Genomic DNA, 14,248 nt, shown 5'->3' with positions numbered 1-14,248 from the left:
AGGAAGTGAATTTTTTCAATTTTAAGTCAAGTTTTTTCCTGGTTGTCAGTTTTAAACCTGTTTTATCTCTCACTATAGGAACATAATGTGCTCTTCCCATCCTGTATTTCCGTTTCCTTGATCAAATCAAACTTTTTTTGTGTGGAAAGTCATTAACTTACCTCACTGATGTGATGCTAATCAAATGCGTTCTCATGTGATAAAAACCTTACTTTGCCTATAATGCAGCAAATAGTAAGAAATGTTTTTTTCTAACCGTAAGCTCATACAGTAAATGTTCCATCGTCCGATTGATATGTTTAATTTCTAAATTAGTTGAAACTTAAATTCTAATTTTGTAATAAATATGATTGAGTCGAACATCCTCTTTCCACCCACTAATTCCACGCATTTGTTTGAGGTTTCCTGTGTGCTGTGATTTTTTCCTATAGTCCCTGAATGCACCCCACCCCCCCAACTTGTTACGTATTCCATGACGCACACACGTAGCGCTCACCGGAAGAATGTTGGATTCCGTTGGATTTTTGTGTTCGTATCCCTCTCATCGCCTCGTCAGCTCCTCTCTGCTCCGCGTACAGAGAGAGAATATATTCGATCGTCGTTTTTAATGAAGAAGGAACAAATTGAGGCGACTGTCATGGCGGGGGAAAGACTCTGATTGGTAGGTTGCTATCACATTGTAATAACAAATGGCTCTCGCTCTAGTTTCATTGATGAATGCGGCCTTAGCCGAGTTGCTACGAGTTCCTAGCTTAATGTCTGGCTGAGTGAGCGGTGTAGACGTCGCTGCTTCTGCTTTTAATGCAAGGATCTGGTAACCCGGTTAATCTGTTGTTTAATGGTGATAGGGTTTTTTTTTTTTTTTGTCTTGAAGGAATGTTGTAATTCAACATGTGACGTAATGGGAGTATCAGAGAGGTCACAGCTTAGCTTGATAGGCAGGTAATGAGTGATCCATTGATCGCAGTGGGAAACTGCAGTGTTACAACAGCTGAGTCCAAGGAACCGGATCACACTGTTAAAAAAAAGGCCACAAATGATGAGGAGCAACTTACAGGAACAGATGGAGTCACCATGGTCCTCATCGATAGACACCAGCCAGTGTGAGGAAATCTGCCCCATGGAGACGGTCTGATGAGCTCCTGTGACTCCAGCCTGGATGAGCCGACTGTCCTGGTTCAGACTCCGATAAGCTGCTAATTTCTGTTGAGTGGGACGATTAAAAGCTCACCAGGTTACCTTTTTTTAGGGGACGGTGTTTTTTTTTTATTCATTCACCAGCTCTACTTTAAAAAGACTTTACTCTCTAACATAATGCAGGAAAACGCGTCCACCTGTGGCTCCTAATCAGCCTGCAGGCACCATGAGGTGACGACCGTGACATCTTCTTCCTCTGCTCTCACCACAGTCACATGGCAAGGTAACGGGCTCCTGAGTCAGAGCCGAGCGGTGTACAGTCCTGATACGTAGCCGAGTTGAGCCGTGTCTTGTGGCGATTGCAGTGACGGTTGTGTTTCTCTGCTGCTCTTCAGGATCACTTTGTCCTGCCTGCCGGCCTCCTGGTACTGCAGCGTGTCCCTGCTCTCTCTGGGCTGCGCTCCTAGACAGCGGCTGCTGCTGCTGCTGCTGCTCTTCATCGCCTCCGCGCTGCTTCTCCTGGGAGCCTACCAGAGGCAGCTGTGGGGCCACCAGAGACGCCCGGGGGCCACCTTCAACAAGTGGGTGCTCACGTGTCTGTAATGCAAGAGCTGAGCGAGACTAGATGAGCCTGCTCAACCATGTCTGACGTAACCGTATTGCTACGCCGAAGAGGTGGGATATGGGATGGGGAATATTGGAATCAGGTTGGGACAGGTGGGATATGGGAATGCTGGGAAGTCTAGATCTTATGTCATAGTTTACACTGGATCATGAACCCAAGGCAGCGTAGCGTGAGACATGTCACCATGTCTCTGCGTCATGGAAGTTGCTGTGTCTGGGTCCGGAGCATCAGCCGCATCACCACAATGTTCTCCCAGCACAACAAGGAACGTTTACACAACAGGATCACGGCTCCGTGTTGATTTTTGGTGTTTTAAGGTGGGGGAAAGAAAGCAGCAGTCAGTTTGTGGCTTGAAATGCAAAAACTCTGATTTATTGATGCCGTGTCATCTGATAAAAGTCCAAACACACCTTGAACGTTCACGCTGGGACTGCAGCCTCTCAAACAGAGCGACAGAAGCGAGGCGGCGGCGCCTCAAGTGTGGTCACTCGGTCGTGCAGGAGCGCGCAGTCAGCAGCCTCCTCCTCCCAGCTGCTGACACCTAGTGGTGAAATGTGATACATCGGTCAGATTCAGGGTTTGTTCTAAAAACAAACCAGTTTGGATGTTTGGTTACAATGGAGGCAACCCGCTATGACAGCCAGGAGACGTCGGAGACACATCCCGTGTGTAGCCTTGGACGGGAAAATCCAGGGTCAGCCAGCTGCTTGATATCAGCTCAGAGAGTTACGCCATCAGAGAGGAGGTGAGACTGACTGCAGGTGTTCTCCTCGGCTCACACTGATAAGCAGGCCGAGAAAATCCGCACTGGTGTGTTTCGATTGTTACTCCTTGATCACGGCAGGTCCTGTGTGTCTCTGAGTGTGGTTGATGGTTTTACTCATGTAGTTAAAGCAGAGGGGAAGCAGAGGGATGCTACTCACCCTTTAATAAAAAGCTTGAGTGTGCAATCGCTCTCCGCGGCGTCGTAAATGTTCTCCCCTCCTCTGTTTGCTGGAGGATTCAATCCAGAGCTTCTTACGTAACAGTGAACATTGTGTGTGGGCTGCGTTTCCACCAGTGCCTGTGAACACGGACGTGTTTTGTTTTGGGTTTTTTTTATTTCAAAATGAATTTCGAGTTTTATATAAGATGGCGGGCGGCACGGTGGTGCAGTGGTTTGCACTGTGGCCTCACAGCAAGAAGGTTTCGGGTTCGAGTCCCGTCTCGGGCACGGGGTCTTTCTGGGTGGAGTCTCCATGTTCTCCCTGTTCCTGCTGGGTTCTCTCTGGTACTCCAGCTTCCTCCCACAGTCCAAAGACATCAAGAGGGGACGAGGCTGATTGATACTCTAAATTGACCGTAGGTGTTAATGTGAGCGTGAATGGTTGTTCGTCGCCCTGCGATGGACTGGTGACCTGTCCAGGGTGAACCCCGCCTCTCGCCCGTTGACGCTGGGATAGGCTCCAGCCCCCCCGCGACCCTTAATGTGTAGGAATAAGCGGAAGATGACGATGGATATAAGATGGCGTGTTACTGTTGGACAACAAAAGAAAGAAATGAAAACGCTGGCACGTGAAACCATTTTCCAGAAGGAAGAAGCTGCTCCTCCGTGGACGCCTTCATCCCTGTGCTGCCAGATTTTTAAAGTCCCAAGTTTTAGATGAATCTGCCATTTTATTGTTAATTCCTTGTCCTTGTGAGGCTTCCATCAAAAACGGTGGGCTTGTGTGTCCTGCAGGTACCTCTCCAGCTCTGAGTCCATGGAGGCCACCGACGTCCTCAACCCTGCTCTGAACTACGGGATCGTGGTGGACTGTGGCAGCAGCGGATCCCGGGTCTTTGTTTACTACTGGCCCCCCCACAACGGGAACCCCCACACCCTGCTTGACATCAGGCAGATGAAGGATAACGACCGCAAGCCCGTCGTCAAGAAGACTAAACCTGGTGAGGGCGACGTTTGATCTGCTGAGACTGCAGTAGCGCCCGCGCTTTGGTTGTTTGGGTTCCCATGGCAACATTCAGCATGGCTCATAGTTGTAAACAAGTACCACACCTGAGCGAACCGTCAGAAACCTTGCAGATAAATCTGGCTCAGGGCGATAACGGTGATTCGCTTCTTCCTACGCGACGTGGAGGACGTGGGGCGGTCGTCCTCCTGGACCCTGGTTGAGGTTTAAGCTCCTTGTCAACAAAGGAAGTTGCGGGAACTTTTTGTCCTGGAACTAAAACGATTCCTGGTTCCTGCTGCAGCTTGCATTTGACTGCAAATGTTTGGGAAACGAGTTGAACTGTTTTTCATTGCGGGTTGCAAAGATGCAGTTCCACGAGGCCCCTGCCAGTCTAGTCACATGACACAGTTCCATGTAGTGAGATACACAGAGCTCAGACCACAGGATGGCGTGGAGATGCATTGGAGGGAAAAGTCTGACAGCTGCAGTACCAAGTGATGTGCTGCTGACGCGACAGAAGAGCAGACTTTTACTGGCTTGTGCTAAAATGTCTTCCTGATGCTGATTGTTCCAGGCATTTCCACCCTGGCCGTGACGCCGACGAGGGCCAGCGACTACCTCTACCCTCTCCTCAGCTTCGCTGCTGCTCACGTCCCCAAAAACAAGCACAAGGAGACGCCGCTGTACATCCTGTGCACTGCTGGCATGAGGCTGCTGCCAGACAGGTAGGAGGGGCGGGTTCACTCTCCAACTCAAACCACGCTGGGTTGCGTGTGTTTGTGTTGGTCGGTTATGAGATTTCTCAAAAACAAATGGGTGGGTTTTTACAGAACTGAAGTGACTGATAATATTACAAGGAACAAGTGGTTCAGTTTTGGAGGCGATCTGGATCACATTCTAGATCCTGTCGTAGACCAGGACGGCAGGCTGTAGCTCCTGGTGAGGCAGAGGTCTGTTCCCTCCAACTCCTCTCCAGTAGAAGTCTTTTTTGTCGTTGTACATGGACACAGAGAAAGCAGTCCCCTGCATTCAGCCCTTCCTCTTCTTTTTTATTTATTTTATTTTTTTGTTTAGTACAAATGACGCGTCTGTGCAAGGCGGGAGCGAAGCCTTTGTTGGCTTGTCTGGAGTTCCACGCCTGTGCCGTATCATCATTCGCTCGACAGGCAGGCTAAACATAAAAGTCTTGACGGGTCCATGAACAAGAAGCACCGCAAGCGAGATCTTGAGGATCGCAAAACAGAAGAAAGACCAAATCCATCAGAGATGGAAGTCAGAACGGCTCTTGAGGCGGAGTTTCAGGTCGACTGCAGACGTTTCCTCGGTTGTTTTTGAAATCCAGCGTGTGATGCAATCGATCTCAGCCGTGGGCGTAATTCACGCCAAAGCTCCGGGCCTCTAAAGGGACTGAGCTGGAGCCCAGACGTCCGCGTGCGTGGCGGAAGGAGGTTGGTGTTTCTGGGTCTGGTGTGGTTTGTCTGTCGTCTGATGTGGAAATGAATATGTTCTGGAGAGTGACTGGCGGATCCCGGCGAGTAAACATGTTTGATGTGCATTGACTCCATTAAGAGGAAGTAAGTTAAGTCGTTAAAAAGGGTGCAGATCTACTGAGGTGAGATCTTCTTCTGTAGGATTTGTAATTTTCTGAGGGAGGCGGGACGCATAAGACGCAGTAACTGATAGAAGGAAACAAAAACTAGAGTACAAAGTTAGATGAGCTGTCTCAGGCCCCTGAAGTCTCCTCAGCTCATCTACATGTTTGTGTCTTCCAGTCTTCTTTAACTCTGTCGTCATTTAACAACTTGTCCGTACGTAGCCAGCAGGCAGCCATCTTGGAGGACCTGGTCACTGATGTTCCCCTGGAGTTTGACTTCTTATTTTCCCGCTCGCATGCTGAGGTCATCTCTGGGAAACAGGAAGGTGAGGAGACCTTCCTGTGGTGCTGATTATTTATCTACTAAATCAAGGGTGTGACAAAATAAAGAAGTCAACAACTTTGTGGTCAATGTTGGCCATCGTCCCCAAAGATAGAGAGCCTTCTCTCCTCTGTGCTGCATTAAAGAGATGGAACCCCAAGCTGACCACGAGTTAGCTTAGCACAGTGAATGGTAGTGGATGGAAAGTGTTAGCATCTCTCTGTCAAAAGTCATCAAATACACTTTTCTCCAACACAAACTTTTCCTGTAATTGTAGAACTCAGGTTTTATTTGATGTTCCTTTTGAAAAGACACCAACCTCAGAGCCTCCATCAGGGCTTCGAGCGTGAGACGACTAGAAGAGCGCCTGCTGCTACAAACCATGGCCGGCTTTGACTTGCGGATAGGAAGAGGAGTTTTACTGCTGGACAATCAAATATCCTGAACTTGATGTAGTTAGTGCTAACACTTCCCATCCACTACCATTCATTGTGCTAAGCTAACTAGCGTGGGTCTCAGCTTCCTAATACAGCAAAGAGGAGATGAGGGTCTCTGTTCTGCTGTCTGTCTCTGAGGACGATGGACAACAAAGTGAGCGTGTTTCTATGGCAACGGCAGGGATGAGTGTTATATTCTAACTGCTGCTTTTTCTGTCCTTCCTGCTGGTGTCGCTGGCGCTGCTTGACCCTGAAGGAGTTTATGCGTGGATCGGCATCAACTTTGTGTTGGGGCGCTTCGATCATGCTGATGAGGGTGGGTGTAAACCTGCAGGTCACACACCTGAAACCGGTGTGTGTTTGAAAGTACTTTTCAAACCAGAAATCCTTCCTGTGTCTTTCTCAGAGGACGCCACAGTTGAGGTGACGACAGGGTCACTGAACCAACAGCCAATCAGCAGGCGCCGCACCGTGGGCATCATGGATATGGGCGGAGCTTCTCTGCAGATCGCCTATGAGGTGCCCAACGCCATCTCCTTCAGCTCGCCACAAGAAGTACGGAACCACTGCAAGGACAAACGTGTCGAGACTTAAATCCTTGAAACCTCGGCGTACGTCGGTCAGCAGGAGTGAAACGTGTCGTCTTGTTTTTAGGAGGAAGCGAGGAAGAGCGTCATCGCCGAGTTCAACCTGGGCTGTGATGTGGAGCACACGCAACACGTGTATCGGGTCTATGTCACCACCCTCCTCGGATTCGGAGGGAACATGGCCAGGCAGCGCTACGACGACCAGCTGCTCAACAACACGCTCACCAAGAACAGGTTCTCTCTCTCACTCATACTCCACTCACACTCACACACACACACACACAGTCACACACACATTTTAGTGGTTTAAAGTCACCTCAAGACCACAAAGCCACCATGAGATTTTTGTAAATGAATTATTAACAACACTTTTTTTCATTTCTCTGCTTCTCCAGGCTTCTCACCACACAGACGGGCCTCAGCGAGGACAAGCCTTACCTGGATCCCTGCCTGCCGGCGGGTCTGTCGGACACGGTGGTCCGAGACAACCACACCTTGTACCTGAGGGGTCAGGGGGACTGGGCTCGCTGTCAGGAGGCTGTTCAACCCTTTCTGGGCCTCCACAGCGGCGCCATGTCAGCGGGTGGCGTCTACCAGGTAGGGCTCTTCTCAGGGTGGTGGAAGGTGGAGCCGCTTTCTGCCTCCAGTGGGGAGGATTTTTGAATGTCGCGCTTGTGAAGCAAGGAAAAATGATTCCTGGATTGTTAAAGGTGGCGTTCCTGGTGCTGGTAGTGTGTGTGTGTGTGTGTGTGTGTGTGTGTGTGTGTGTGAGACAGCAGGATGATGTCAAAACGTCCTGAGCCATGAAGCCAGAGATGTTCATGCTAAAGACGCTGCATTAAAGGAAGTGAATAGGGGCATTTATGTAGGAGTTCATGGTCCCTCCCTGAGCACTCATGAATGCGTTGACTCCGCCTTTCACGGGTCGCGTCATGATGAGCCATTAAGAACATACACGTCATCGGGGATTAATGGATTCATTACATGACTGACCCTCCTTTCACAATGTGTTACGTGATCAGAATCAAAGAGATGAATGGTCTGACACTGGCGCGTGAGCTACTGAGCACGTGCAGGTGTGTGACCGTCTCCTCCACCGTGTCACAGGCGCCCATCAACTTCAGCAACAGCGAGTTCTACGGCTTCTCTGAGTTCTACTACTGCATGGAGGACGTGCTGCGGATGGGAGGACACTACGACAGTCACAAGTACTCCCAAGCTGCCACGGTAACCACAAACACTCCTGCAACAGAGGTCGCGGGGGGGGGGGGTGCTCTGGTGGTTGACTTTCTTTGTGCCTGCAGGACTACTGCTCCACCCAGTGGTCAACACTGAAACAGCGTCTGGACAACAAGCTCTTCTCACAGCAGGCCGATCTGACCCGGCTCAAGTAAGTGGGGCCGGTTTCTTCCTCCTGGGGTTGCGGTGCTGAAGCTTCTTCCTCTGTTTGTCATCTCAGGTTCCGTCGCTGCTGAATTTCATTTTTGTTGAGGTCTGTGTTAATCGGAAGGTTCCTGGTTCGATCCCGTGTCCTGGAGCTCCCTCTGAGTCTCTGAGGCGGTTTATTAGTGGAGGGTTTCAGATGAATGCCTGACTGATCGCTCTGCTCTCTGCGACTCAGGTATCAGTGCTTCAAGTCAGCCTGGATGTTCGAGGTGCTGCACTCAGGTTTCCGTTTTCCCAAAGACTACCAGAGCCTGAAAACCGCCCAGCTGGTTTATGACAAGGAGGTCCAGTGGACTCTGGGAGCCATTTTGTATAAAACTCGCTTCCTGCCTCTCAGGTAAGACCAAGGTGACAACACACGCAGCACAGCAGCGTCCCCGAAGACCACAAATGACCAACATGAGGCTGCGTTCAAGACACCTCAGGAAAATAGAGAAAAACAAACTCACCCTTGGAAATCACCACTCGGAAACTCTAGTATCGTTTCAGAGCTGCAGCTTTACATCACTTACAATATCAAACATGGCGTCCGTCTTCCTCAACCATGAGAACAAAATTATTGTAAATGTATTTGTTGACATTTTGGTACACAAGTTGTTGTACTGATTTCTGAGTTTTCTTGAATGCATCACAAAAGCGTCTCACTTTATTTTTAGATAATTATTATCCAGGTGAGGGCGTGGGTCACCGGATGTGCTGGTAGTGATGAACCCACAGTGGCTCTGAGCTGTCGAGCAGCTGGCCGTGTGTGTGTGTGTGTGTGTGTGTGTTCTCTGCAGCAGGCAGCTGTTGTCAGGGATAAACACCCTCAAACTCGCCAAACAGCAAACAAACCCAGTTGGTGAGAACCTGGCGACCGTAGTTCAGCCGCCAGACATTTCCCGTCTGAAGGAACCACGAATGGATGCTGGACTCGTGTTTGCCGGGCGGACAGAAACACGACGTCCCTCAGCAGGACCGACACGGCACCAGCTGAAATAATCATGATTATCAATTTAACAGCTGTATTTACTTCTGTAAGAACTCAGCCGGGCCTCCTGAAGCTTCACCTGCTTGGGTTCTGGTTAACCTGGTTTCTTCAAAAATGAAGAGCCGTGTGAAAAACGACCACGGAGGCGTCACTTGAAACCCTCTGTTTCTCAGAGCGCTCCTGGCCTCCTGCAGGCAGATATGGCAGCTTCGAGGAAACATCCTTCACATTTGTGCCTGTAACGTCAGATCGGTTCCGTGTCAGGGCCGGTAGGCGAGCCCGTGTCGGTGCGTAGATCCGTGCACTCGCTGGTCCTCTGAATGACCACGATGTTCCTCCAGACCTGCTCGATGTGTAAATGAATAATGTTTGCTAGAAAGTTGACCATAAGTTGTTCATAATCGGTGACGATGCGTCAGCTTGTTTGTGTCGCCTGCCGCTGCAGCAACGTAGCGTTGATTGAAATCCAGTCTGTTTATCTGGAGGATGTCAGTCACCCGCGACTATGCCGTGTGTTCCTTCCCAGAGAGAAGCAGTAAACAAATATGGCTGACAGAGAGCGTGTGGCAGACGGAGGATTTGAGGTGAAGGAGAGGATTCTGTGTGTTCTCCATAGGCCGACTGCTGTTGTTGTGCTCATTAGTAAGATTAGTGTTCTCATGCATGAAGCATATGCCAACATGTCTGTTGACGCCGCCGCCGCCGCCTGTCGTCTCCAGGGACCTGCAGCAGGAAACGTTACGGCAGAACCACCCCAGCTGGCTCCGTTCCTCCTTCGTCTACAACCACCACCTGTTCTCCCTCTGCATCCTGGTGGTGGTCCTGGCCATCCTGCTCTACATCCTGCGCCTGCGCCGGATCCACCAGCGCGAGCAGCGGCAAGCCGAGGCCCTCAACCTCCTCTGGGTGGAGAAAGGAGAGGCGCTCCTCCCTTGAAGATGTTCTTCCCCTTTAAATGTTCTCACCGCCTCCATGATGTTTTTGATTTGCTGCTTCTGAACCGATACGGCGGACTGACAAAGACGTGGGAGAGCTCTGAGCCGAGGGTGTGAGCGGCTCCCCAGGACGAATGAGGGATGACAGGTTAATGAGCCTGGAGGAGCGACGCCCCCGTGTCCTCTTTCAACACGCAGCTATAAAACCAGAGCCCCGGCTCAAGTTCTCTGTGTTCATTTCTGCTCTGCAAGACAACACAGGAAGACATGAATCAACTCAGTAGTACAGGATTTAACCACTATGACTGGCTGCTCTCTCTCATGATCGTGTGTGTGTGTGTGTGTGTGTGTGTGTGTGTGTGTGTGTGTGTGTGTTGTCAGCTGAGTTTGATGAGATGATGAACCTGAAGTCGCTACATGAGAAGACAAAGGAGGTAAATTTAGACTGAGTGTCGGTCTCGTTGAAAGAAGCTGTCTGAAGCGATGATGCAGCTCCTCGCTTGTGACTGTGTTCATCTGTTTGTTCCTGAGTGAGCAGAGAGGTTCTGCTCGTCGTGTGTGTGTGTGTGTGTGTGTGTGTGTGTGTGTGTGTGTGTGTGTGTGTGTGTGTGTGTGTGTGTGTGTGTGTGTGTGAGCCTCGGGTGACGACATCAGTTCTGTGAAAAGGTGAACAAGGACATCCACAGCCCTTGTGCTTGATTAGTGAGCGACTAATGGAGCTCAGCAGTGACCGATCACCTTCAGACGGCGTTCAGAGCTGAACGTCCTGGCGAATTCCTCCAAAACGACCAGCGAGCAAATGATTTGTGAACACAAACATTTGATTCGACGCTAAAAGGTAAAAGGAAAGTAAAGAGTCGAAGGTGGAGACCGTAGAGGAAGTCCTCGCCCCATACGCCGCATGCAAACAACATTTGAGACGAAATCTCAACATTTCGTTACCGGCTGACCATTTTTGTCGTTAGCTAACCGTTAGCCATTAGCTAACTTGCCACTGGTTTCTCACCAGAAAGTGGAGTCATGTTTTACAGTCTGTTTCCTCTCAAATGATTGTGGGAACTTGTGAAAGTCAAAATGGCCGTCAGCGATGTGTGCACATTCAAGCGTAAACCGTTGATTCAGGAAGAGCGTCAGACGGCTGCTCGGTGTAAAGTTGCTTCCTTTGGCTACGTTGGCGAGCTGAAGTTATTGGTTTCCTGTTTGCCATCGCAGAGCTGCGTGGTACTCTGACTCCGCCCCCACGCTTGCTCTCTTCTTCATAGACCAATCAGGTGTGAGGAAGCCTGTCAGCTCCACCTGTGCAGACGCTGTTGGGTTGTTTGATAGGCGACTAGAGACTCGAGCTCCAATCAGAAGCTCCTCGCCATTTTCCTGCTGACAGTCTGGTACTTTGACGCCGCCGCTATGTGGTCGTACCATAGGTGCTAAACTGGGATGTGCTCTGCCTGGCAGGGGGTGTAGTCAGTGGACATAAGTGGAAAAATGGTCACTTTTCTGGCCCCGCCCTCTGGATTAACCCCGACTGCCTCACTAGTGGCACGGTCCAAAACCAGCTGAGCACTTGGATGGGTGTGGTTTGACAAAGCCACAGCGTTGGTCCAGGTGCTGAGGTGCACCTGTGCCTGGTGACAGGTGCGAGCATCCCCACCCACAAACGGGAAGAAGCTGCCGTCACTCAGAATGACGCAGATTCCTCTGTTCAGCTGGCGGCAGAAACGTTCCCGCCGGCCGAATGTGAGTTGATACCCAGCGTGTCACCATCACCAGGGCAGCGCCGGCGCCTGCCATCACTGATGCTGTTTCGTGAACACTTGAGTCCGTCCCAGTGGACCGAAGCCTGCGGAACCATGACATCATCCACTCAGCCTGAGCCGCTCCTGTGATACTTGAATGCTCCTGTTGTCTCTGCCGCATTTTCATTCCATCAGATTGTCCCTGGCGTACAGCGGGAGATCTGTTCTGTGTTGGGGTGAATCTGCTGACAGTCGAGGCCTGATGGCGCTGACCGGCGCCGCGGGCGTGGGATGGCGACAACGCCTGCAGCAACTGCAGAGGAACGTGTGAAACGTCTCAGTCTGTTTATAAAGGGACTGTTTTAATCTTTTCAGTGTTTCTAACGACTGTATTTAATGACAAATGAAGCCACGTTTGATGTGTTGGAGCTGTTTGGTAACCAATGGGGGGGGGGGGTCATAACCTGGTGGGTTTCATTGCGTCGTATGAACAGAACTCCGTTTTTAAGGGAACAGAGGATCAGGACGAGGGAGCTGACACCCACGCTAATTAGCTTAGCACAGTGAATGGTAGCGGGTGGGAAGTGTTAGCATACCTCCATCAAAAGCCACTACCATTCATCGTGCTAAGCTAACTAAGGGCGGGTGGGTCTCTGCTGGTCAGGACAGCCCAGAGGAGAGGAGGGTCTCAGTCCTCGTGTCTGGTACTGGAGGGAACGAGTGTGTTATCAGAACAGTTCCACGTTCCTTTAAAGTTGCTCCTGTTTTAGAAGCCAAACTGTGTGTGAGTGTGTGTGTGTGTGTGTGTGTGTGTGTGAGTTGAGCGGAGGAAGCTGAGAGTGTGAGCTCTCTGCAGCTGAGAAATGTGATGCCAAGTGTGTTTGTACGTTCTCTCCTTCTCTCTTGCTCCATCCTGATTGGCTCTGACGCATCCTTGTCAAACTGTCAGTGTGCGTTTGTAGACGACGTCTCTTCTCATCTGGACTTCAAACCGCTTCGGTACTGGCTGATCCCGAAATAACGCCAGTACCTGACAGGAGAAAAGACGGCTGTCAGGAGACGATCTGGTTTTATGTGCGACTCCTCCTCCTCCAACGTGGGTTCCTGCTGGAAGGGTCTCATGTGAGGCCGGGGACCAGTCAGGCGAGCCGGTCCGGACCGGAGCTGCTGCAATGTTGAACTGTTCCTTTAATATTAATGTGACTAGAAATGATTCCAGACCAATAAAGCCACTTATTTTTTAACTAAGACCGACGCTCAGTTCCTGGGTTTCGTCCTCTGACAGGAAACGCTGTGGTTTAAGCCCTCTGCTTTGTCTGTCAGGCACACAGAAGCTTCAGTGGCGTGATGCACTTCTTCAGAGTCGCCGTCAGACAAATGCATTTTAGCTGCTAGGATCCGAACGGAAAGTCGGTTTTAGCCTTCCTGTTCACTTTCAGCTTCACAAACTCTGACATCAAAATATTGAGGTTCACTTCCTGCTGCAGGTCGTCTGTCGTTTTGCTGAAGCCGTTTTCAGTTTCAGCAAACGGAACCCTGATCAAATCATAACAAATTATTAAGATCTTCCACATTTAAAAAGCTTTTTTTTTTCTCCAGAGAAAGAAAACAGCATTCAAACTGATTTACAGTTTACATATTTTTTTATCACTCCAGAATTTGGCCTGTTTTTATTACTACTATCTATCTATTCATTTACTTCATCTGGAGACCGTATTTGGCCCCCGTGCCTCACTTTGGGCAGCGCTGACCTACATAAACCAAATATCTGCTAAGATTAGAACGTCTACGCTCCTCGTTTTCTAACTTTATATTTTTTAGAATAGTCGCCTTTGTCCAGCAGAGTCGCTCGCCTCAATTATAAATCTTTGGATGTTCGTCATTAATTAACTGCTTAGTTTATTCAGATGAAGTTAATATCTGCTATGAACTTATGGGGGGGGGGGGGGGGGGTCTAGAACTTTCCGAAGCAGATGATCCTGCAAACACGCCCACGTCACACTCGGTTTTTCCAGCTGTGAGGAGGAGGGGGACCAACCGTCTCTCGGGCTCGTCTTCAGTCCCACATGTGTCCACCACTTTTTTTTTTTTTTTTAAATCTGGAGCGTAACTCTACGGTCTACTGCGTGTACAAGTACACGACCAGGAACTCTTGCTGCCTCAGATACCAGAGGAATAAGAAGCGTGATGCAGGTATTCTGATGCTCGTGCAGCTGTTGAAAACATCTGCCTCAGACGTGGTCAGGTGACGCAGCAGTTTGTTCCCAGCACCGTCAAGTTTCTGGCAGAATCGGCCACAAATTTCCTGATCAAATTAAACCGAGTTTAAAAATGTGCTTTTATTAATAATAACGATGATGATGATGTGATGGATTAACGCATCTGAGCAGTGATGCGCGGGGCTCCGTCTGGCGGACGGCAGCCGGAGGAGGACACTGATCGGCGGCAGGCACTTGTGGACACAAACGCGGTTGGAGTTGGATCCTGCGGTGGAAGCTGCTGCCAGCGTGGAAACCAGTCGCTGCCGGAGC

At 50.0% G+C, this 14,248-nt stretch overlaps 1 protein-coding gene across 2 annotated transcripts; it reads left to right on the top strand.

Annotated features, from left to right (window-relative positions):
- Positions 1-501: 501 nt before the first annotated feature.
- Positions 502-12,987, top strand: LOC147257961 (ectonucleoside triphosphate diphosphohydrolase 7-like). Of its 2 annotated transcripts, XM_086212243.1 has the most exons (15): positions 502-661; positions 875-1,234; positions 1,321-1,420; positions 1,533-1,718; positions 3,483-3,688; positions 4,268-4,418; positions 5,510-5,613; positions 6,303-6,362; positions 6,453-6,601; positions 6,701-6,867; positions 7,029-7,230; positions 7,741-7,860; positions 7,938-8,023; positions 8,255-8,416; positions 9,769-12,987. In XM_086212243.1, the coding sequence occupies exons 3-15, from the start codon at positions 1,413-1,415 to the stop codon at positions 9,983-9,985; spliced, it is 1,818 nt and encodes a 605-aa protein (XP_086068369.1). In that variant the 5' UTR covers positions 502-661; positions 875-1,234; positions 1,321-1,412; the 3' UTR covers positions 9,986-12,987. The 2 variants fall into 2 exon arrangements, with proteins under 2 accessions (XP_086068369.1, XP_086068368.1); XM_086212242.1 differs by lacking the exon at positions 875-1,234.
- Positions 12,988-14,248: the final 1,261 nt, after the last annotated feature.

This window comes from Aulostomus chinensis, chromosome 8 (genome assembly GCF_037954235.1).
Source record: "Aulostomus chinensis isolate RoL2024-O1b breed Wild chromosome 8, RoL_Achi_v1.0, whole genome shotgun sequence".
Classification (NCBI taxonomy): Eukaryota; Metazoa; Chordata; class Actinopteri; order Syngnathiformes; family Aulostomidae; genus Aulostomus; species Aulostomus chinensis.
The sequence above is the reverse complement of the archived record's forward strand: the minus strand, read 5'-3'. Positions and strand labels throughout refer to the sequence as shown.

Excerpts from the sequence above, each read along its gene's own strand:
- LOC147257961 (XM_086212242.1), top strand. Across the intron at positions 4,419-5,509 it reads ATGAGGCTGCTGCCAGACAG|CCAGCAGGCAGCCATCTTGG; the intron begins GTAGGAGGGGCG and ends GTCCGTACGTAG. Across the intron at positions 6,868-7,028 it reads AACACGCTCACCAAGAACAG|GCTTCTCACCACACAGACGG; the intron begins GTTCTCTCTCTC and ends CTGCTTCTCCAG.